The sequence below is a fragment of the Mus musculus genome, chromosome 15 (genome assembly GCF_000001635.26).
Source record: "Mus musculus strain C57BL/6J chromosome 15, GRCm38.p6 C57BL/6J".
Taxonomy (NCBI): Eukaryota; Metazoa; Chordata; class Mammalia; order Rodentia; family Muridae; genus Mus; species Mus musculus.
The window spans coordinates 79,635,358-79,659,019 of NC_000081.6; the positions used below are offsets into that span (position 1 = coordinate 79,635,358).

The 23,662-nt window shown below is 47.8% G+C and overlaps 1 protein-coding gene across 20 annotated transcripts in view; it reads right to left on the bottom strand.

Annotated features, from left to right (window-relative positions):
• Positions 1-23,599, bottom strand: part of Fam227a (family with sequence similarity 227, member A) — a 49,381-nt gene extending 25,782 nt beyond the window's left edge. For 7 of the 20 annotated variants that reach the window (XR_003951444.1, XR_001781573.2, XR_001781574.2 and 4 more), the window contains exons 1-10: positions 23,324-23,567; positions 14,280-14,506; positions 13,380-13,474; positions 8,591-8,660; positions 7,935-8,014; positions 6,757-6,903; positions 5,287-5,388; positions 4,647-4,751; positions 1,657-1,780; positions 1,322-1,429 (exon numbers count right to left, since the gene is read on the bottom strand). Coding sequence is in view for 17 of the 20 variants with exons in the window: in XM_011245765.3 (XP_011244067.1) it covers positions 1,322-1,429; positions 1,657-1,780; positions 4,647-4,751; positions 5,287-5,388; positions 6,757-6,903; positions 7,935-8,014; positions 8,591-8,660; positions 13,380-13,474; positions 14,280-14,403 (955 nt within the window). In the remaining 3 variants the exon portion in view is untranslated. Of the gene's footprint in view, positions 1-1,321; positions 1,430-1,656; positions 1,781-4,646; positions 4,752-5,286; positions 6,904-7,934; positions 8,015-8,590; positions 8,661-13,379; positions 13,475-14,279; positions 14,507-23,323 lie in introns of those variants that run through there. The other 13 variants (NM_029407.1, XM_030248809.1, XM_017316777.2 and 10 more) reach the window with 13 other exon arrangements.
• Between the last annotated feature and the right edge of the window lie 63 nt (positions 23,600-23,662).

Consider the following 23,662-nt stretch of genomic DNA (forward strand, 5'->3'; position numbering starts at 1 on the left):
CTGTTTGCTTTGAACAGTGACAGCTGGCAGGGTCTGGCCCTGACAAAGGGGTGGCTGTTACAATTTCCAGACACTGCAGCCAACTCTATGCAAAGGGGTACAGCCAGGCTCTTCCTTAGAACCCCAAGAAAAGACCTGAGCTTCACTGTGGCTGCAGGTGGTGTGGGCGGACCTTGGTCAGCTGCTGGGTCTGACCAACTTAAGCTCCACAGCTTCTACATCCCTGGTCCTCCCTTCACCTGCTTGAAACAGTGAACTTCAAATCTCGATGTGGGCACTCGGCACTGTCGGTGTCGGGGGCTGGCCTGGCTCTGCTCCTCATGGTCTCTGCACCCTGCCTCCAACCAAGGCAAGAGCACTCCACGAGCTGTGGCTGACGTACCTCCATTGCCCTTGGGTAGGAAGGAGAGGTGGGGCTTACATACCCAGTGATACTCTCAGTATAGGGTCTGGCTCATGGAGCTCTTGACATGAGCTGACCTGTCACAGACTCTCAGTCTGGTCACCAAAGTGAAATATCAATGCCAATGAACTGGGGTAGTTACAGTACTCACAGTGTGGCTGACACGTGAAGTTTCAGGACAGAATTTTCTGTTCTGTAGTAGACCAAACTGGTTTCAAATTTGAAGAAAGCCTCCTCCCTCAGCCTCCCAAATGCTGGGATTAGAGGTATGTGCCACCAAGACATGTCTATGACATGACACGTTGAGAGGAATGAAAAGCTGGAGCTACTCCTCAGACCATCCATGTCCTCATCTGTGACAAGCATGGAGGGCTCCTTCCGTTGATTGTCATCAGTGTGAAATGGTGCCCAGAGGGTTCAGCAGGCCCCAGGCACCACTAAACCCCTAAGCTCCTATCAACTAACTTTCTATCTTCTATAGGACAACATACAGTCTAGAGAGAGTATAGAAAAACACAAGCCTCTGACGATACTAGAACATACAGCCTGAGGAGAGTAGAGAACACACAGACCTCATGGATGATAATAGAACGTACAGACCTAATGCAGTATAGGAGAATCGACAAGACGGTGGTTTTATCTTGTTTATAGCTCCGGGGGAGGAACACATGGTCTTATGCATGAGAGGCAGTCTCTTTACCAGAGCTGGGTGTCTACAGCTTCCACCAAATGTAAAATTCTACTCCTCAGATACAATCCAAAAGCACTGATTTTTTTTTAATTCCTTTGGTGGCCAGTTTGAAAGTCTGAGAGATAATCTGGTGGAGACATCAATGCCCTGGTACCCCTGCCTCTAGTTACATGGTGGCTGGGTTGTGTTAGGGAGCAGAAGAGCCGGGGCCACAGCTGAGAGCTTACCCTTCAGAAGTCGACTGCTCTGTAACATTAATTCTTCTTGCCGGAACCTCTCTGGATCCAGTTCTGAGTAGTCCCAATTGTTATAGCTCTGTAGGCAAGGATACATCCCTTAAAGAAGCCAAGAATGGTGACGGTCACTTCCACCAACCGGAATGGAGTAGGACAGAGAGAGGCAGAGAGAGACCTTGAGCCTCCTGCTGCTTAATGGGAACCTGAGATCTGCTGCCAGCGTTGTCCTGGCCTTGCCACTCCTCTCTAGAGGGTTTGTTCACCTGCAGAACAGGGACGATGCCACCTGCCCCACCAGCTCCCCCTGCCTGGTTGTGTGACCTCACCTGAAACCCACAGGTTCATGGTGTTACAGATCTCTGACTTGAATTCGTGGGTGTTGAACCAGGACTGGGGGAAGCAGCAGCAGAAGCTGGTGTACATGGCTTTGCTCAGAAGTGACGAGAGCCTCTGGGAGGGGCAGAGCTCAGTGTCAACCCCAGTGTCCCTGTCCCCAGAACAGAGCCCTGGCTCTTCCCAATACCAGGCTGCCTTGGGCTGCCTCCCCACCCTGGTGTCACTGAGGATGCTCCTCAGGCACCTCACTCTGTGCAGCCATCAGCCACCACTGTTCCCTCCCCTCCCAGCCCACCCCAAGCATGTGTCTACAGTGGTCTGTCTGCCCAGAGCACAGCCAAGGAGATGACAAGATCCGGAGATGTATCCACAAAGATGTATCCACAAAGATGTATCCACAAAGATAGCATGCACCTCTCAGTTACCATCTCCCCAAACAGGATCAGGTTTGCTTTGTTTTGAGACAAGGTCTCACTATGCAGCTCAAGAGCTTAGGAAAATCATCTTGAGCTGGAGAGATGGCTCAGTGGTTAAGAGCACTGACTGCTCTTCCAAAGGTCCTGAGTTCAGTTTCCAACAACCACATGGTGGCTCACAACCATCTGTAATGGGATTCGATGCCCTCTTCTGGTGTGTCTGAAAATAGCTACAGTGGGCTCATATACATAAAATAAATAAATAAATATATATATATATATATATTTTGGTTTTTCGAGACAGGCTTTCTCTGTATAGCCCTGGCTGTCCTGGAGCTCACTTTGTAGACCAGGCTGGCCTCGAACTCAGAAATCCGCCTGCCTCTGCCTCCCGAGTGCTGGGATTAAAGGCGTGCGCCACCATGCCCGGCAAATAAATCTTTCAATAGAGAGAGAGAGAAAACTATCTCTCAGCCTCCTGAATGCTGGAATTACAGGCTTAAAGGGGCTCTGCTCCTCTCTTCTCTCCTTCTCTCTCCTCTCCTCTCCTCCCCTCCCTTCTCCTCTCCTCTGTTCGCTTCTCTTCTCTCTCCTTCTCTTTGTGTGATGCTGGAGGCTGAGTCTAGGACTGATCGAGTTGAGAGGCACTCTATTTCTGAGCTACATCCCCAGCTCCCAGGCTGTTCAGTGACTGCTTTCATTTCCCTTTTCAGAGGCTGTGGCTAAGCTTTTCTCCTATCCATGCTTCTTCCTTGGTGACTTTCTCATTAAGTACTTTACCCATGAAGCTATGAGATAGCTAATTTTCTAAAAGTTTGTCTTAGACTCGAGTGTGGTTAAGAAAATCTATAGGATTCCCCAGACCTGGAGTTAAAGATGGCTGTGAGCGACCCTGTGGGTGCTGGGAACCAAACCCAGATGTTTTCCAAGAGCAACAAATGCTGCTAATGGCTGAGCCATCTCATCAGTCCCAATATCTCTAATTTTCCTTACTGATTTATAAGAGTTCTTTGTGCTGTGGAACACACAAGTCACCAGGAGCTGAAGAGTTGGGCTAGTGATTGAGAGCATTAGCTGCTCCTGCAGAAGACCCAGGTTCAACTCCCAGAGCCCATAAGGCAATTCACAGCCATCTGCACCAGGATCCAGGGGCTCCAGTGCCCTCTTCTGACCTCCTAAGTCACCAGGTATGCATGTGGTACACAGACATACATATAGGCAAAACACTCATACACATTAAAAAAAACATAAATCTAAAAAAAAAATGCCACCAGCATTTTCCTATAATTTGTTATGTACATCTTAATTTTGTGTGTAGAAGTTCAAAAAAACTCTATAGTTAATGGGTGGGTGTAATGACATGGGCTTGTAATCTTCTCTTGAAGATTTTGAAGCAGAGGATGGAGAATTTGAGGCTAGTCAGCACTACATATCATTTTGAAGCTAGACTAGACTAGAGTGAAACCTTATTTCAGAAAAAAATATACACACACACATATACAAACATACCCACAGATACACATACATACATACATACATACATATAATACATACAAACACAGTGTGGATACAGTTCAACCTATCAAGTTGTTTGCTTAATGACTACTTCCCCTACATTGTCCTTTCTCATCAAAAAATTATCTATTGACATCTTTTCTTCTCTTTAGTTCAGATCCACACAAAAGGTATATATGTGTTTACACTTCTCATTTTAACATTATAAGCTTTTTTCTATAACACAGAAACATGAACTAAAATAGCTAAGGGGCTAGAAGGAAGGATGGCTCAATGGTTAAAAGCACTGATGATTATCCCAAAAGAGCCAGGTTCTTTTTTTTTTTTTTTTTTTTTTTTTTTGATTTTTCAAGACAGGGTTTCTCTGTATAGCCCTGGCTGTCCTGGAACTCACTTTGTAGACCAGGCTTGCCTCGAACTCAGAAATCCGCCTGCCTCTGCCTCCCAAGTGCTGGGATTAAAGGCGTGCGCCACCATGCCCGGCCATAAGAGCCAGGTTCGATTCCCAGCCCCTACACGGCAGCTCACAGCTGGCTGTAAGTCCAGTTCCAGGGAATCCAATGTCCTCTTCTACCCTTTGCTGGCGCTCTGTGCACAGGGCACATACATCTACACAGGCATGCAACCACACATAGAAAATAAAAAGGGGGGCTGGTGAGATGGCTCAGCGGTTAAGAGCACCGACAGCTCTTCCAAAGGTCCTGAGTTCAAATCCCAGTTCAAAAACCATATGGTGGCTCACAACCATCTGTAACAAAAATATACACACACATATATGTGTGTGTATGTATATTTATATATATATATATATACACATATTCATACATAGTTTTAAAACATTAAAAAAAAAAACAAGTCCAACACCTTTTTTCCCCACCAGCCAAGATGTACTGTCACATCTTCCCAGTGAGTATAGGACTCAGCCATACTTCTTTGCAATGACTAAATTACAAGCCAGAACACAAGTACTTATTACTCCTTTATGGAAGGCCTGTTTGCAGCATTCTCTTTCCAGCAAGGATGTTTTTTAAGTAGTGTGTGGCACTCACCTTTAAGAGTGCCTCTTCATAATGGGACCGACACATTTTGAACAACAGGGAGGCGTAATTTCGGGCTATTCGGTCGAACAGCTTTTTCTGGATCTCCTTGTCTGGCTGCCGAGTGAGAGAGATGCAGAGAATCACTATCGTCCCTGCTTCGGTTCCCATGCTGCTGCACCAGATAACCCCAGGCTGGCCTCGAACAAGCACCACCACACCCAGCACGGGTCTGCGGCAGCTCAGGCGAAGCACCGTTCTCACACCCGAAATCTTATTCTCCAGTGAGCTGATCTCATATGCTTTGGGGAACAGGCTGCTCTTCTGCTATCCATATTTACAAAACACATATGGAGTGTTTGTGAAGGGAAGTACTTAACTCTGGACCAGGGGGGCCCAAGTTCTCCTCTCGCCCCTGCCCTGGACCCACTCCTTAGCAGAGACTGTCTATTCAAGCGCAGGGGGCCAGCAGGGCATTGGGTTATACCCGAAGTTCAGGTACACGAGAGGGGCCAGAGGAGGGAGGTGACAGGCTGAGTCTGCAGGGGTGACTCTTGGGACTGAAGGGCCTTGTTGCTCGTGTTAACAAACCAGGACTTTGTTCCATAGGCAAGTGAGTTAAGCCAGGGGAAAAACACAGATACACACTTACCTGGTACCTCTCATGAAATAGCCACCAAAAGCTGTCCAGCCACATGGCGGCGAGAAAAGGCGAGCACAGAAACTTCTCTAGTTCCCTGTCTGAACAGTAAGACTTGAAAAGAGAGGATAATCATATTATTACTGTGGGCGTTGCTATTATTACTGTTCTTGTTCAAGACAGGGTTTCACTGTGGCACCCACGCCTGCAACTTCATTTTCTCTTTCTTAACCTGGTTGCAATCTTTGAGCAAACATCATTATTATAAACTAAGAAGCAGAGGTCCCACGGTAAGAACACTGAGGGCCACAGAGCTGAAAGGACCTGTCCAAAATAATATGGCAAGTGGCGGGGCCAGTACTGGGAACCCATAACTCTGGGTGGAGGTTCCAGCCACCTCCTTCCCTCTCAGCTCTGGATAGCTCTGGTTACAAACTTGTGAGGTTACTACGGAAATACAAAGGACAGAGCCCCGAGATTCGACTGAATCAGTAATAAACATACGTAAGTCAAAAGTTAAAGCAACTACTCACAAGCTCAGAGGAGCAGAAAATGTAGCTTGTGTTGCCTCCCCACATATATATTACTGAATGCTGCCTGTGTGTCTATTACCAGGTCACACGCCTTCACTCTTCATGTCATTCAGGAAGGACTGACTCAGCACAGTCGAGCGGCAGGAAAGGAGCCAGGACAGGGGGAGGGGGCGGGGGGGGGGACAGAGAGGGGAGGAGTGAGGTGCAGCAGTAAGTCAGCTGCTAGGAATGAAGGGGTGACTGTCTACCAGAGCTGTTTGGGGAACAGAGATTACATAACTATAAAAGATGAAGAGGGCCAGCCACATGAACTCAGCTCTATGAGCATCTTCCCTCTGCAGACCTCCCCCCAGTTGTCTCCTGCCTCTGGGTTGCCTCTTGTCTGCATCTGTGGGCATCATCACTCTGCCTGCCGAAGTTCTACCCACAGCTCTCAAGATTCCTAGTCCAATCCTAGCTCCGCTACCACGCTGCCCGGTGTCCTGTCTTCTGCCTTGTAAACAAGCAGCCGCCACCTCCCACCGCCACAGAGACAGATCCACTTGGCCTCTCTCAGAAGCCATGAGCCAGCATAAAGCTTTCTTTCCTTAAGTAATTTCTGTCAAGCATCTTGTCACAGCAATGAGAAAAGCAACCGGAAGAATCCCCCAGTTACGGCATCAAATTGGGAACAGAAGTCAGGCTTACTGGAGCACCGCGGAGCAGCTGACAGAAGAGCATTCAGCCTGCAGACACACGTGTGTCTGTAAAGATGCATGCAGCCTTATAACAGGACATGCAATCCAAACATACCACAGGGCTGGCAAGATAGCTCAGCAGGTAAAAGCAACAAGCCTGATGACTGAGTCCCATCCCTCCTAAAAAGTGTCCTCTGACCACACAAAGGCATGCACGGTGAGGGCGGAGCTGGCCCAAGACGGGACCCACTGCCTGCTCTCTCTTCCCTTACCTTGCCGCTCAGGGGATTTTTCTCAGACCGGATCACATTGCCCACCATGTCACAGAAGTCCACACCATTGGGCAGTTTATTGGGCTTCATTTCATCAAACGGGGGGTGTTCGTGCAGCTCTGCGAGCAGATTCTTATCTGCTGTTTTCTAAAGAACAAAAGCATATGGGCTCCATCATCTTGACAATTTAAAACCGCAGGGTACGGTCCTTCCTCTTCTACATAAAGACAGCACAATCATAGAGAGGAAACGAGGAATAATGTCAACAGGTGTCATCGGGATGGCTTTGTGAGCAAAGGTGAGTCTGGTGACCTTAGTTCAATCCCTGGGACTCACAAGATAGAAGCAGACATCTGACTTCTGCATGTTGTCCTCAGACCTCCCTGTGTGTGCCGTGGCATGAGTACCACCCCCTGCACACATACACACAAAATAAATATAATTTAAAAAAATGGTAATTTTTTCCTAAGGCTTTGGGCACAGGTGATCTGGATAGTATAAATAACCAACTATTTTTTGGGTGGGAGGGCTAAATTAAAATTTTTGCAATGCTGGACACAGGAGACAGAACCCAGGGCTTTGAGCCTGCCACACAAGCACCTACCCTTGAGCCACAACCCCAGCCTGTGGAAGTGAATCTTGACAGGGACGATGATGACGTGGGACTTGTTGGCAGTAGAGGGGGCTGGCCTTGGGTAAGAGAACTAAGTGGAAGGCAGTGCCTTTCCTCTGACATGCTGAATGACGGTCACCCCATCTTCCTGCATCACTGCATGACAGCGTGTCTGCAGAGATCGCCGTAATCAGCCTGGCTGGCGAATGGGGTGGAGACATGGGAATTTGCTCTGGAGAAGGCACGTGGAGCTGTATGGCAATGTCTCAGCAAAGACAGGAGAGACAGGAGGCCTCTGCTTCTCCAGGGAGACATCTTGGCTCTAACAGTAAGGCTCTGCCACCCTCCTGTTGCTGAGGCTGGGGTCAGCTCGGCCCTTCCCAGAGTGGCATGAACAATTCTAGAGTTGAAGTAGTGCCAGATCGTTGAAAGAGTGAACCCTGCACTTCCTGTATGGATCGATAACTAGGCATCAAATCTTCCCTTAGGAGGAATAAGGCCCGTTTTTGTTTGTTGTTTTCTGTTTGTTTGTTTGTTTGTTTGCAACGTGACACTCAGCTCTTACCCTTTTTGTGGGAAGCACTCTGGCATTCCGGAGCTCTGAGCCTTGGCAAGATATCGGTGGCTCTTCCTTCTGTTTCTTGACTGAGAATAGAGGAAAAGTTAGAAATGAGGGGTGGTGGTCATCCCTGCTCCTGGGAGCTAAGACCTTGAGAGAGAGCTGCCAGGTGACCAGCACAGCTCAGGCCTGGCCTATCTGGTTAGAGTCAGCTGGGAAGACCAGATGCTGTGCACTAGACAAGTTCCTGTCCCCAGCAGGACTCCCCTCTATCATATACATCTGATGGTGCCACCATCAGCCACCTAACAGATTGTCACTCTGTGATCCTGTCCCTCCCTCCTTCCTTGTCCACTGTCAAGTCTGATGGAAGGCTAATGCGGAAGAGGACAAAACCTATCCTGGGGTAGAGCTCTGGATTCCTACTCAACTGCATTATTTCAAAAACTGAAAAAACCAAGCAAACAAACAAACAAACAAACAGAAAAACCCCACCGGGGTCCACCTCAGTGACAGGGCATGTGGTTGGTGTGTGCAAGGCCATGGGATCCATGCCTAGCACCACAAAACAGAAACAGCTAAGAAGTATGCAAACTAAAGAAAATTAAAAATAAAATCAAACCCCACAAAAACACGTTTTTAGGCTGAGAAAATATTTTTGCCTTTGTCTCCTGGGCTGCCGTGAGTTTTCTCTCTTAAAGACTTCTTCTCCAACTCATAGTCTTCAATTGCCTTCAAAAACCAGGAGGAGGAGGAAAAGTGGGCATAAGAAATTGATGTAACCAGGGAAGAGGGCGAGGGTCAGGGAATAGAGCATTTTCCTTATTGGCACCTGCAAGCCTGGAGCAACATGTGTAGCTAAGCACCTCTCTTCTACCCGCTGGTGGTAAGGGCCTCTGCCACCCATCACTGACATGGTCCCATTGTGTGTTGTCAACATGTCTCTCATGCGAGTGCCCTTGCACTAAGCTGTCTTCCTGGCTCCACTCCAGAGGGGCACAGGATACAAAGTAGGGTTCTGGCTGCAGCCCACAGGTACACACGTGCAATCTTTCTAAAAGGGGATGATAATAGCTACCTTCCGAGGTCCCTAGGAGGACCCGAGAGAAAGTGCATTGCTTGTCAGCTAAGGGGCTAGCGCCTGTGTTTGGGTAGAGTTATCAATGTAGGTGGTGGTCCTATCTCCCAGCAAGAGGGATTCTGGGATGGCAGAAGTGACCGCACACTCCTCAAGCACACTCCACGAGGGCCTGTGCAGACTTCTGTCTTGTGCACTCCACTGTCCCTGCTGTGTTCCAAAGCCCCCGCTGTGTCCCATGTAATACAGCTCACCTCATCCTTGAGAACGCCCTGAGGGAGCTGGGTTATTGTCAACCCTTTTACAAGATGTTGAAGGTCAGGGTCATTTCCTCTTGTCAGAAGTCAAGAGAACTCTCTGGAGTTTTGGACTGACAGTCTGACTGGAGGGTTCATACTGAGTGCTCCCCCCCTCACATGAAGATGCACTTGCACAGACTCATTCCAGGGAGTGTGTCAGTGTGCTCTACTGAGAGTCACAGCTTAACTCTAAGCCCAGCTCAGAGGTGGGCTGGGGAACCGATGCCAGTGGTTCCCTCCACCTTCATAAAAAATGACTTCGGGGGCTGGTGAGATGGCTCAGTGGGTAAGAGCACCCAACTGCTCTTCCGAAGGTCCGGAGTTCAAATCCCAGCAAACATATGGTGGCTCACAACCATCTGTAACAAGATCTGACGCCCTCTTCTGGAATGTCTGAAGACAGCTACAGTGTACTTATATATAATAAATAAATCTTTAAAAAAATGACTTCGCTTGTATGAAAAGAATAAGGACACCAAGAAATTCTGTCTTAAAACACACAGAAAGAGAGAGAGAGAGAGAGAGAGAGAGAGAGGGAGAGAGAGAGAGAGAGAGAGAGAAGGAAAGAGGGAGGGAGGAAAGAAGAAAAAGAAGACAAGACTATGGGGCCAGCAAGATGGCTCAGCATATAAAGGTGACTGCCACCAAACCTGATGATCCTGGGACCTACGTGGCAGGAGAGAACTGACTCTCACAGCTGTTTTTTGTCTTCTATATATATGCCATGGGATGCACATGTGTTCTCTCTCTCTGTCTCTGTCTCTCAGTCTCTCTCTCTCTCTCTCTCTCTCTCTCTCTCTCTCTCTCTCTCTCTCACACACACACACACACACACACACACTCACTCTGAAATTTTTACTTCTGAGGCTCTATCTACTCTGGAGACATATGAAACCGGCTGTGTGGCAATTGAGTTTTTGTCAGCTTGACACAAATAGAGTCAACTGGGAAGAGGGAACCTAGGAACTGCCTCCATCAGATTGGCCCATGGGAGTGTCTGAGGGCACTTTCTTAACTGATGGCTGCTGTGTGTAGTGCCACGCCTGGCCTGGGCAGGCATCCTGGGTTGTTCAAGAAAGCAAACTGAAGGGCTGGAGAGGTGGCTCAGTGCTTTGGAGAACTGCTGCTCTTTCAGAGGACCCAGGTTCAATTCCCAGAACCTACATGGTGGTTCACAGACATCCAGGGTCCTTTTCTGGGCTCTTAGGGCACCAGGCACACACAGTACACATAGATACTTGCAAGCAAACAGTCATACATATAAAATACAGTAAATCTAAAAGGAAGGAAGGCAGCCAGGCAGCAGAGTGGGCCATGAAGAAAAAGCCTGCAGGCAGCTCTAGGCCAGGCCTTTAGGTTCCTACTGTGAATTTCTGCCTTGGCTTCCCTCAGAGAGGCTGTAAGTTGTATGAGGAAAGAAATCCTTCTCCTCCAACTTCCTTTTGGCCAGTGTTTTATCAGAGCAACAAGAAGCAAACTAGACCAAGCCCTAAGGAGCATGCACAGAAACGCTCAAATGTTCACTACGCTCAAAAATGCCAGAGAGGGGCTGAAGGCTCAGAGCCCTTCCGGAGGACTGAGTTTGGATACCAGCGCCTGCATCAGGCAGCTCCCAACTGTAACTGTAGCTCCAGAGGGTTCAAAGTCCTCTTCTGGCCTCTTTGGGCCTTTGCACATACATGACATATACTCACAGGCACACACATAAATAAAAATATTTTAAAACACCACTGAAGCCGGATGATGGTGGTGCACACTTTTAGTGCCAGTACTCAGGAGGCAGAGGCAAGCAGATCTCTGGGAATTTGAGGCCAGCCTGATCTATAGAGTGAGTTCCAGGATAGCCAGGGCTACATAGAGAAACCCTGTCTCAAATAAACAACAACAAAAATACCACTGAGATAATTTATCATAAGGAAATAAATTGATTATGCTACATCTAACTTTTGGAGTACTATGTGACCACTGAAGTAATGGGCAGGCCAATAGTACTGACTAAAAAAGTCCCCAGGAGAGGTATTTATTTGAAAAATAGAATAAATTAGTAAAACAAAAGCAGGCTGGATTTACAGCATGATCCTGCTTCTATTTCTTAACAAGACAGAAAAGGACAGAAGAGGACACCAGATGCCAATACAGATGGTTGTGAGCCACCATGTGGTTGCTGGGAATTGAACTCAGGACCTCTGGAAAAACAACCAGTGTTCTTAACCACTGAGCCATCTCTCCAGCCTGTGGTGAAATAATTTAACAAAAGTAAGTGAAAGCGTCTATTTCAGCTCAAGAGGATAGCCCAGCAGGGCAGAGAACTCACAGTAGCAGGTGCCTAAAAGCAGCAGTCTTACCATGTTCCCAACGAGAAAGCAGACCAGGTCAAATGCATACCCGATTCTCATCATGCGGGATCCTAGCATACGGGTGCCATCCACAGTGGGCAGGGTGTCCCACCTCAACGGCATAATCAAAATAACTCCCCACAGGCATCAACAGAGGCCAGTCTCCCAGGTGATTATGCTGTCAAGTTGACAGTTACCCCTGAGTACTCCACTCTCATCAAAGAAGATGTAGAAAACCAGGTGATGGTGGTGGTGGTGGTACACACACACACAAACACACACACACACACACACACACACACACACACACACACCTTAAATCCTAGCACTCCAAAGACAAAGGCAGGCAGATTCTCTGTTTCAGGCCAGACTAGTCTAGAACATTCTGGACACTCAGGGCTATACAAAGAAACCCTGTCTTGGAAAAATAAAAACAGAGGAAGAGGAGGAAATAAAAATGATGAATAAGCAATGAAAAGAAGGCCACAGTGCCTGCGTTGCCAGAGCAACGTGTGAGACATTACCACACCCTATCAGAACAGCGGAGTTCAGAGCGGCGCTGCTGGTGCTGGTGGTGAAGCCAAGCAGAGGAACCCCAGCCCTCGATGGTAGAAAGACAGCACCTTGGAAGTGGCTCAGATAGATTCTTACAAATCTAAGGCTCTTCCCACACCGTCCAACAATTGTGCTCCTTGGTATTTACCCCAAAGAGCTGAACACTCATAGAGACATAAAAGTTTGCTCGGGCATGCGAAGCTTTCCTCTTAGTTGCAAAAGCATGGGAGCAACCAGGATGCCCTAGGAGGGAAGCAGACCAGCGCACTGTGCTGCATCCAGGTGGCCGGAGCATCAGCAAACGCTAAGGTGGGCGAGCCCTGAGAAGCCGAGGAGGAGTCTTCAATATCTACTACTGAGGGGAGCCATCATGGCCACTATGTGATTCCAGCATCGTGGCATTCTTTAGGGGTGACACTGCAGAAGAGACATTAAGCAGACCAGTGACAGGCAAAGGCTAGGAGGAGACACAAGGGACAGTGTGCAGTAGCTGGGGTACTGGAGCTATTCCATCCGGCCCTGCAGTGGCAGGTACACGGCATTATGCATTGCGTGTGTGCACATGCACCCTCTTCCCCCCCCCCTCTCTCATGCGCTCACGTGTGTTTTTGTGTGTGTGCATGCACCCACACACACACAATGTACAACAGCGGGAGGGAAGCCTAGAATAAATTAGGGAGTTCGAATGTGATGCTCCACCAGGGTGAGGTTTCTGTTTTAGTGTAACTCAGGCACGGAGAGACTGATGAGACAGGTTATCCATGTGTGGGGGCGGGGCACATGGCATAGTTTCGCTGCAAACCTAAATCTTCTCGTAAGAAGCCGCCTGCGGAAGCTGAGGAGGTAGCTCAGCAGTCAGAAACACTTGCTATTCTTTCACAGGACCTGAGTTCAGTACCCACCCTACATGCTGGGTGACCCCCCAGCTCCAGGGGATCAGACACGCTATTCTGGCCTCCAAACGCAGCCACACACATGTGACATACAGAGACACACAGACACACTTTCAAAAAAAAAAAAAAGAGTCTGGTCATTTTTTTTTTAAGATAAACTTTGAAACCTCAACTGTCCCAAATATGCTTGTGGAAAAATGCATGACCCAAAGGGCAACCACCTCTATGACTTTCCCTAGGAACCTTTGTTCCTGTGCCTTACCTCAGTTCCAGCATCTATGTCAACTTACCAAGGTGCTGATCATCAGGCTGGAGCCCAGTTCTACTTCCATAATCCTCTGATTCACCTGGCTCATGGAGCCAATGATGCATGCTGAGAGACAGACAGGCTGCTAAGGAAATCTGACCAGTCCTACCATGCCCGTTACCGCTCCTCCTTTTGCTTTTTCAGGTCTTTGCCTCAGGATCTCCCCGGACACTGGGAGTCTCAGAATCCTGTCGCTCAAGCAGGTTCACTCTCCCGTTCATCACCCTCAAGTGTTCTTACCATGGGGAGAGCATTTGGGAAGTGAAGGTGCCAAGAGGGACATGCACCATAGATAGGACCAAATGGAGTGCGGCACTAGGAGGAGACCCAAGAGAGAAGGACCCTTTGCAGACTGGGATGAGATCACATTAGATGGTGTCTTAGGAGGCTTTGAAGGTGCACGTGCACAGTGAGAGGCAGAGCGGACGGGGCTGTTTGCCTGGTGGGAGCATGGCTTAAGGTCTGGGCTTATTTATAACTTGAGAGGGTTATTGGCTGACAGACTCTGAGGTGGGGACCTGTGATGCAGGGATACAGCACACCTTTAAAAATCCAGCACTCAAGAGGGAGAGGCAAGCAGATCTCTGAATTCAAGGTGAACCTGGTCTACAGAGCGAGTTCCAGGACAGCCAGGGTTACACAGAGAAACCCTGTCGCAAAAATAAACAAAAACAAACCAAAACAATAAAACCTCAAGGCAAACAACGCTTCAAATCAAGACAATCCTTTTGAGGGTAGAAAGGCCTTAAATATGCAGAGGAAAGGACCCTGCTCTGTAGAGTGGGCTCACAGATGACTTATATGAACTATAAGCACTCATTGTAGCGCGTGTCCTGGTTGGGTATTCTTGGTCTGGCTGTGGGCAACAGCTTTAGAAGGATACTGGGTGGACTCCCCTGCATCCGCTTTCTCAAGGCATCCTCCAGCACTGTCCGAACGTTGGCGGAGACCACCAGGCGCTCGTCCAATGGAATTATTGGTAAGGCATTGACGTTGATAATGTCCATTGTCTTGACAGCTATCCTTCACTGACCAATTTCTTGTAAACCGGCAGACAAAAAGTTTTCTCTCTCTCTCTGCTCCAGTCTTGCTCGTTATCCAATCAGCCTGCTGGGAAACACAAAGGGCATAAAACTGTCTTTAAAAACAACAGCCTGCTGATCTGGACTCTAAGGGGCCAAATGCAATCTTGTAGGAGGAACGGCTGTTGTTTGGAAACTCTCTTATTGTTTTTCCAAGCTGATGCAAGCTATTTATTCAAAGTTATCTGTTTTCCAAGGTAGCCTTCCTCTCAACAGCCTGTCAGAACCGCATCCTTGACATCTTCGAGGATTGTGACCATGTAATCTTCACCTTTGATATCTCACAATTCCTTTAAATATATGTATATGATGCCTGTGGAGAACAGCACTGGTGAGCTCCTTCTGGAACTTTCTACCTTATTTTTAGAGATGGGATTTTTTTTTTTTCGAGACAGGGTTTCTCTGTGTAGCCCTGGATGTCCTGGAACTCACTCTGTAGACCAGGCTAGCCTTGAACTCAGCAATCGGCCAGCCTCTGCCTCCCAAGTGCTGGGATTAAAGGCGTGCGCCGGCGCCCCCGCCGCCACCACCACCCATCGAGATGGGATTTTCTATTCAACCCTTTTAGCCTGACTTGCCAGACGACTCCTAGATCTCACCTGTCCCTGCCCCAATGCTGGGGCAACAGTGACGGGTGGGCGTGTATGACCTTGTTATCAAGATACAGGGTCTCTTAGTGCGGGCCTGCTGGCCTCCAACTCAGAGATCTGCTTTACAACTGTACCCAAAAAAGGAAAGAAAAAAAAAAAAACCACATACCTAATTTTGGTAGAATGAATTTAACACAATGATACCTTGAGTAGTCACTTTGTCACTGATAATGATTGTGTGAGCCAGTGCTGAGTCTTCAGTGGCTGAAAGTAGAGGCCATTGAGCAAACAGATTGGGCACCTATACACTGCCACTTCCCACTGTATACTGCCCCATGTGGTCATGTGTGGTGCTGCACCCTTTTAATCCCAGCACTCAAATGGGGAAGTGGGGTGGGGTAGGGGTATGGTGGGGGGGGATGAGGCAGAAAAATCACTGAGTTCAGGGCCAAGGCCAGCCTGATCTATATAGTGAGTTCCAGGCCAGTCAGAGCTACAAAGTGAGACTTGTGGATTTGTTTAATGCTTGTATATGGGTTCCCAAATTGCACAACAATCTGGCATGTGAGATGCTGAGGGTCCCTGCCCCCAGCTGGTTCTATTCGGTAAAGTTGCCAGTGGCCAATGGCTGTGCAGGAAGACAGAGGCAGGACTTTAGGATTTGAGGGCAAGGGGACTGAAGAAGGATTGAGAATCACCACAGCAGGAAAGGAAGAGGATGCAGGCTTGAGAGCTACGGAAGACAGAGCACCTGCCATGTAAGAGCTGGGGAAGAGCGGCGGAGCAACCCCACCACTAACTAGGTCTGGGTAGCAAAGATGGAGTATAGTAAGTAATAAATAATTCAAGAGTATTGGAGGGGAGGTGTTAGCAACGTGGAAGTTTGGGAGTGGCCCAACCACTGAGGTGATTTATGTATATTAAATATAAGGCTCTGTGTGTGTGTGTGTGTGTGTGTGTGTGTGTGTGTGTCTTTCACTTGAGAATCCAAAGCATTTGGGTGGGCAGCAAGGAACTTGAGCAGCCACTGCCGGAGAGATTAGGGCAGATTAATCAAATACAGCAACAGAGATCCCATCTCAAAAGTAAATCAATAAATACCGAAGGCTACCACGCTAATTTGTTTCTTTAAGCAGTCAACAGCAGGGCTACAGAAATGACTCTGTGGGTGAGAGTGCTTACTTCTCTTGCAGATGACCTGAATTTGGCTCTGAGCATCCATGCCAGGAGGCTCATAAGCGCCTCTAACTCCAGCTCCAGGGCAGCTGATGCCCCCTTCTGGCCTTTGGAGGTATTGCACTCAACATGTATAAATAAATATGCACACATATACACTTAATTTAAACTTAACATTTTTAAAATTGTCTTTGAGCATTAAAAGAAAAAGCATTCAAAGCAGGTAACCTTGATTCCTGCGATTCACATGGTACAGGTGAGAAGAGACATCCACAAATTGTCCTCTGGCTTCCACTGGGGCACACACACTAAATACACAATGACTAAATAAATGTAATTTAAAATTAAAAAAAACAAAAACAAGCAGCAGATGTCTGGAAAGACGGCTCAGGGTTAGGAGTGTTTGATGCTCTTACAGAGAACTTGAGTTTGGGTCCTAGCACCTAGGCTGGGCCGCTCATACCAACCTGTAACTCCAGGGATTTGGTGCCCTCTTCTGGCCTCTGCATGTGGGCATGTGCCCCCCTCATACATAAGAATCAAATCAATCTTTAAGAAAACCCAGTAAGCAGATATGTATTTATATTTGCCTTAACTTTCAAAATCTAAGGATATAAGCTATCTTTTGTTGTTTACTAAGATTTATTTATTTTATATATGCGACTACACTGTCACTGTCTTTAGACACACCAGAAGAGGGCATCGGATCCCATTACAGATGGTTGTGAGCCACCATGTGGTTGCCGGGAATTGAATTCAGGACCTCTGGAAGGGCAGTCAATGCTCTTAACCTCAGCCATCTCTCCAGCTCTTGTTATTTTTTGAGACAGGGTTTATAATCCCTGGCTGGCCTAAAACTCACAGAGCTCCATCTGTCTCTGCCTCCCTAGTGCTGGGATCAAAGGCGTGTGCCTCCACCTCTGGGCTGTCTTTTTTTTTTTTTTAAGTTAGAAACTTAATACATTTTCCACTCTACAAAATAACAGTCTTCACGGCAAATTTGTTGTTTGTTTGTTTTTTTTTTTTTTTGAGACAGGGTTTCTCTGTATAGCCCTGGCTGTCCTGGAGCTCACTTTGTAGACCAGGCTGGCCTCAAACTCAGAAATCCGCCTGCCTCTGCCTCCCGAGTGCTGGGATTAAAGGCATGCGCCACCACACCCAGCGGCAAATTTGTTGTTATAAACTTCCTAAGTGTGTACTGCTTCTTCAGTTTTCAAAGTAGAGTCATAAAGTAGAAAAGAGAGTGGGTCAAGGAGAGAGATGATTCCAGAACCAATCCCCTTCTCATCGGTCTTCCATGTTTCACCTGTGTCCCAGTCACAGCTTGGCTGTACTTCTAGAACTTGTATGAAGAGTCTTCAATTGCTTTGGTAGAAAAATCACTTAAATAACTAGTTTGCATCCATTTCTGACATTACTAAATCATTAGAAAGGTCACTTGAGGACCTGGAGAGATGGCTCGGCAGTTAAGAGCACATATTGTTCTTACAGAGGACACAAGTTCAATTCCCAGTACTGATGTCAGACAGATCATGAATTTCTGCAACGCAGCCAGGAGTTCTGACCCCTTCTTCTGGCCTCTGAGGACCCCTGTACTTGCATCCACGTGCTCACACACATACATTGACATATAATTTTTTTTACATGTTTAAAAGTCTATTTTAAACTACTGATCTTCCACTCCCTCTTTTGTATACACTTACTCATTGAGACTCTAGCTCCCAGCTGGCCAGAGGACTGTTCCAGAGGTCCTCAAGGGGGAGCCTGGCAGGGACCAGCTGGGCAATTCCTGAGGACTGCAGGCATCAGGCTTCTTCCCAGGACAAGGGAGATTTCTGGCTAAGCCTGCACCTTTTCTTGGACAGAAGGCAGGAAGCTCCTCCTCCTCCTCCTCCCTCCTTCTTCTTTTTTTAAAAAAAGATTTGTTTGTTTATTTATTTAATGTATGTGAGTACACTGTCACTCTCTTCAGACACACCAGAAGAGAGCATCGCATCCCATTACAGATGGTTGTGAGCCACCATGTGGCTGCTGGGACTTGAACTCAGGACCTCTGGAAGAGCAGTCAGTGCTCTTAACCACTTCTCCAGCCCTGGAAAGCTTATTCTTAACAGGATTTCAAATTGCATGTAATTTGAGTGAGTGTGAGTGTGTGTGTGTGCGTGTGTGTGTGAGTGTGTGAGCATATGTGTGTGTGTGTGAGCATGTGAGTGTGTGAGCATGTGTGTGTGTGTGTGTGAGGGAGCGTGTGAGCTTGTGTGTGTGAGGGAGCGTGTGTGTGTGAGTGTGTGAGCGTCTGAGTGCGTGTGTGTGTGTGTGTGTGTGTGTGTGTGTGTGTGTGTGCTGCGGAGGGCGGGGGGAGGGCTTCATAGAAGCAAGCGGTAACTTGCCTAGAGGCTGACAGAGGCTATGTTAGCTAGGACATCACTCCCTTTGGCTCCTAGACTAGGGTTGGGCATTTTTTTTCATGGGATTCTCCATCAAGGAGATCAGATTGTAGTTGAACCTGAAATGGCCTCAAAAAGAATACAAGACAGAGGAGCCTATGCAGTCTCCTGCCCTGTCACGTGTAAGCCACAACGCTTTCTAACTCTCAGGAGTTGTAATCGCAGGACAACAGTCCATCGCCTCAGCACAAGCCTTCAAGGGCTTTCTGTTTCCTCAGAAAACTGGCCCCATCACTATTCTTCGTCCCTCGCTTTGGGGTGCTCTGGCCTGTCTCCTGGGCCCAACTTTACAGCACATCTCCCTCGCTAATGCAAATGACCTGGCGATAATGAAGGCCAGGGCCTTAGGTCTTAGCCTCAAGCGGCTCATTCACAGGAGAGGAGCAAGATGGAGCTTCATGGGAGACACTAACCCAGGTCTCCTCAACTGTGGTCCTTCCTGCACCCTGGTCTCCCAAAACACTCTTCCTCTCCACTCTCTTCTCCCCAGCCACACATCCAGAGGCCTGGCTCATGGACTTGTCCCGGTTTCCTAACATGATATGCTCTTTAAAAAAATATTTTTGCCGGGCATGGTGGCGCACGCCTTTAATCCCAGCACTAGGGAGGCAGAGGCAGGCGGATTTCTGAGTTCGAGGCCAGCCTGGTCTACAAAGTGAGTTCCAGGACAGCCAGGGCTACACAGAGAAACCCTGTCTCAAAATAAATAAATAAATAAATAAATAAATAAATAAGAATAAATAAATATTTTTATTAATGGGGACAGCACATGACCATCGGGCACACATGGAGATCAGAAAAAAACAACCTCAGAGAGTCAGTTTCCTCCTGCCACCCGGGTCCAGAGATAGAGGCCAGGTCGTCAGGCTTACGTGGTGAGCACTTGCGCCTGCTGAGCCATCTAGCTGGCCGGGTCATGCAATGCCCCTATGCCTCTGCACATGAGGGTCCTTGAATGGATTTGGCCCTGGGGTAAGGCATCCTCTTTTGAAAGACCTAGAATTATCCCAGGCCACCAGAACCAAGATTCTTGTATCTACTTTCATCTGTCTCAGCACTTACTAAATAAAATTGGCAGGCTTTGGGTACCCAGCCAAATCTTGTCTCAAAAAAGAAAACCTGAACTGGAATGACTTCTTTCTCCATCATAACAATTACTTGGGGTGGGGGCAGGGAATCACTAGGATTAGAGACATCACTCCAGACTTGTTTGTTCTTGGAAGAAGTTGTCTATCACAGACTGTAGGAAGCACAGAGGTCCTTGTGCTCACAGATAAGCTCCAGGGAAGCTAGGAAAGAGATGGTCTCCTCAAAGGAAGAAATGTGTGCTGGAGAGATGGTTCAGCGGCTTAAGACTACTGACTGCAGCCGGGCGTGGTGGTGCATGCCTTTAATCCCAGCACTTGGGAGGCAGAGGCAGGCAGATCTCTGAGTTCGAGGCCAGCCTGGTTTACAGAGTGAGTTCCAGGACAGCCAGAGCTATATATAGACATATATATGTCTATCTATAGACAGAGGTTTTATATATAAACCCTGTCTTGAAAAAACCAAAAAACCAAAAACCAAAAAACTACTGACTGCTCTTCCAGAGGCCTTGAGTTCAAATCCCAGCAACCACATGGTGGCTCACAACCTTCTGTAATGGGATCTGATGCCCTCTTCTGGTATGTCTGAAGGGAGTGGCAGTGTACTCACATACATAAAATAAATCTCAAAGGGAGAAATGTATATAACCTGTTTTCTTACCCAGAAGGCACTGGTATAGTTAGTTCATTAGCATGGTGACCTTAGTGCTAACTGTGTGACCAGGCCATAGACCACAGAGATTCCCCCAGACCCTTTCTTGACCTTGTCTGTTTCAGTCGTCTATAGACTAGTCTTCCAGAAGACTTCCTTATCTTGAGCCTGTTTTCCCAGTTATCCATAAAACCCATCTTTATGGAAGATCTCACCTGTACTTTGCTTTGTACGTTACTTTGAGATATCCTACCTTAAGCCTTGCTATGCACATGGGATTGAGCTATTTATCACCAGGATTTTTTTTTTAAACAAATTGTGCTGTGTACAAAGATGCCTAAAATAAACTATTCAGGGTCAGATTCTAAGTTTGAATGGACACCAGCTACTGAGTCCTGTTGAACCAAACTGCCTTCATATCTCCCTCTGATCACTACTCTGCGGCCCTGTGGTTGCAGATATCCCTCCATCTCCGACCCCTGTACTGCTCCAAGTTGGTTGGGTGGAAGGAAAGGCTGACTCAGACCCCAGGCCAGTACCGTTTCTTGCCTCCTGCTCTTACCCTCACAGGCCAAGCAGCAGGAGATGAGAAGAGGCAGGTGCATCTCAGGGCTTCTCCTTGTCCTCCTACCCATTCCCCAGAATGGCTGGAAAATTACACTATGTTCTAGACTCTGATGATGCTGTCAGGAAGCTTCCAGCTTTAGCCGAATGCTATTACTCACACCTAATGGGACAACTGAGTAGTTTCTAAAGAGGAATGTTTAAAATACACACATCGCTCCGGGCTGAATTCTCCCTCCTACCATTTAAGGATACGTGTGCTCTGGGGCCCGGTAAGCTTTCTACTGCCGTTGTCTGCAGAGGAGGGAAAGCAAGCTTCATTGAAAGCCGCGCTATGGCAAGCACTGTGCCAAGTGCTGGGGGTGGATGCGTGGGAGCTGAGGAGCCCTTCCCCTTGGGGCATTGTGGCAGCTGGGACTGCCGATCCCCTGCTCAGAGTTAGCATTTGATAGCATGTGAAATGCAGACTGCGGTACTGGTCCTCCGTCACCATCAACGTCGAGCCACTCGGTGACTATTTACTGAGGACTTCCCACAGACTAAAAAGTGTGCTCCAACTGGGCACAGGATGGTAAACTGAGCCAGACTGGATCCATAGCCCTAGTGGGGCTATTGAGGTAGACTTGTAAAATTAAAATAAGTACATAATTATAAAGTATAATTCATCAAAATTCTGTATGTAATGATGAATTATATAACTCATGACTGCTTCCAAAGAAAGTACATAGGGTTATGAGGTGACAGTGTGGTTTTGGGTATTTGTTGTTGTTGTTTTTGTTTTTGAGACAGTGTCTCACCATGACGTAGCCCTGGCTGGCCTGGCACTTGCTATGTAGTCCGAGCTGGCCTCCAACTCACAGAGCTCCTCCTGCCTCTGCCTCTGAAGTGCTGCAACAGTTTGTTCTGACCTAGTTACGGAGGTCAAGGTGCTGAAGGAAGAGCAGGAGTTAACTGGCTGATGGGGAGAAGAAACAGCTCCCAGACAGAGGGCAACGAGGCTGGAAGGAAAACACTCCTGGATGCTGCCCAGCCCCACGGCCACTAGCCACACACCAAAACAAAAGTTCTGAAATTTGGTTAGCGTGACTAAAGAAATTAATAACCAATACATGGTAAAAATTTAAAATATTTGTTTATTCGTATTTTGGACAAACCGAGTTAAGTGCAACAATAGTCAAGTTAATTTAATCTGTTTTGAATTGACTTGTTAAAAAGCCTAGGGCCGGGTATGGAGCACTAGCCTTTAATCCCAGCGCTCTGGAGAAAGAGGCGGGAGGACTTTTGTAAGTTGGGAGAGCAGCCAGAACTACATATTGAGCCCCAGTCTCAAATATCAAACAAACAAAGCGGGGCTGGTGAGATGGCTCAGTGGGTAAGAGCACCCGACTGCTCTTCCGAAGGTCCGAAGTTCAAATCCCAGCAACCACATGGTGGCTCACAACCATCCGTAACGAGATCTGACTCCCTCTTCTGGAGTGTCTGAGGACAGCTACAGTGTACTTACATATAATAAATAAATAAATAAATCTTAAAAAAAAAAAAACAAACAAAGCAAAAGGGTAGGGGTTGAAGGCAGGCTGGGTGTGTGTCTGTAATTCCAGCACTGAGAGGCTGAGGCAGGAGGATGAGATAAGGAGTACCCAGGGAGACTTTATCTCAAAATACGAAAGGTGCTTCGGGGATAGCACCGGTAGAGGGCGCACAAGGTTTAATATCAAAAAGCTTCTAGAGCCTGGCGGTGGTGGCGGACGCCTTTAATCCCAGCACTTGGGAGGCAGGCGGATTTCTGAGTTTGAGGCCAGCCTGGTCAACAGACTGAGTTCCAGGACAGCCAGGGCTACACAGAGAAACCCTGTCTCGAAAAAAACAAACAAGCAAACAAACAAACATACAAACAAACAAACAAACAAAAAAACTTCTAGAATGATCGCAACTTTCAAATGTGTTCTGCTTTATGTTTCTGTAGCGGTTGCTACACTAGATATGGTTGATTTTGATGTGGAATTCTCTCTTCGAACGCTGTGTGGCAAAGGTGGAGGAAGACTGCTTGGAGCTGGGTCCTGTCCTTTATGGTGGGATGACCTCGTACACCCACTAGGCAGCCAAGAAACGCCTCCTGGATGGCCATTTCTTCATTTACCAAACCGAGCTACAATGTCCTTAGGACTTGAGGAATCCTGGAGCTGACTCTCCAGTTCTCTACCCCTTGTACACTGGGCAACCTTCCCTGGACCTCAGTTTCCCTTGCTTGTGGGAGTGTGGAGGAGGCAAGACTGGCAGGAGCCAGTTTGCTACTGGCAGGGAGTCGTCATATCTGTCCGTCTGTCTTACCTGAAAGCTTCGGCAGAAGCGTCAGGGCGGGTTCCGCCACCAGCCCCTCCAGTGACCGGACCAAGCTCCGGATGTCCGCCAGCATCCGCGGCCCAAGGGGCGCGGTTTGCTTTGTGGCCGGGGCGGGGGAGCTGCAGGTCGGTCCATTTTGCTACTGTGAGTCCAGCCTGGGTCACCACTTAACATTTTTAACACAACAAAGCAGCTTTCGGCCTGCTTTGTTGCCAAGGAAAACGATTACTATGACGACGGCGGCGCTGACCCGGGGACCAGACCAACGTATTTAGGGGGTCATGCCTCTCCCAGCCTATGCCACAAGGCATGTGTGTATCTCCAGAA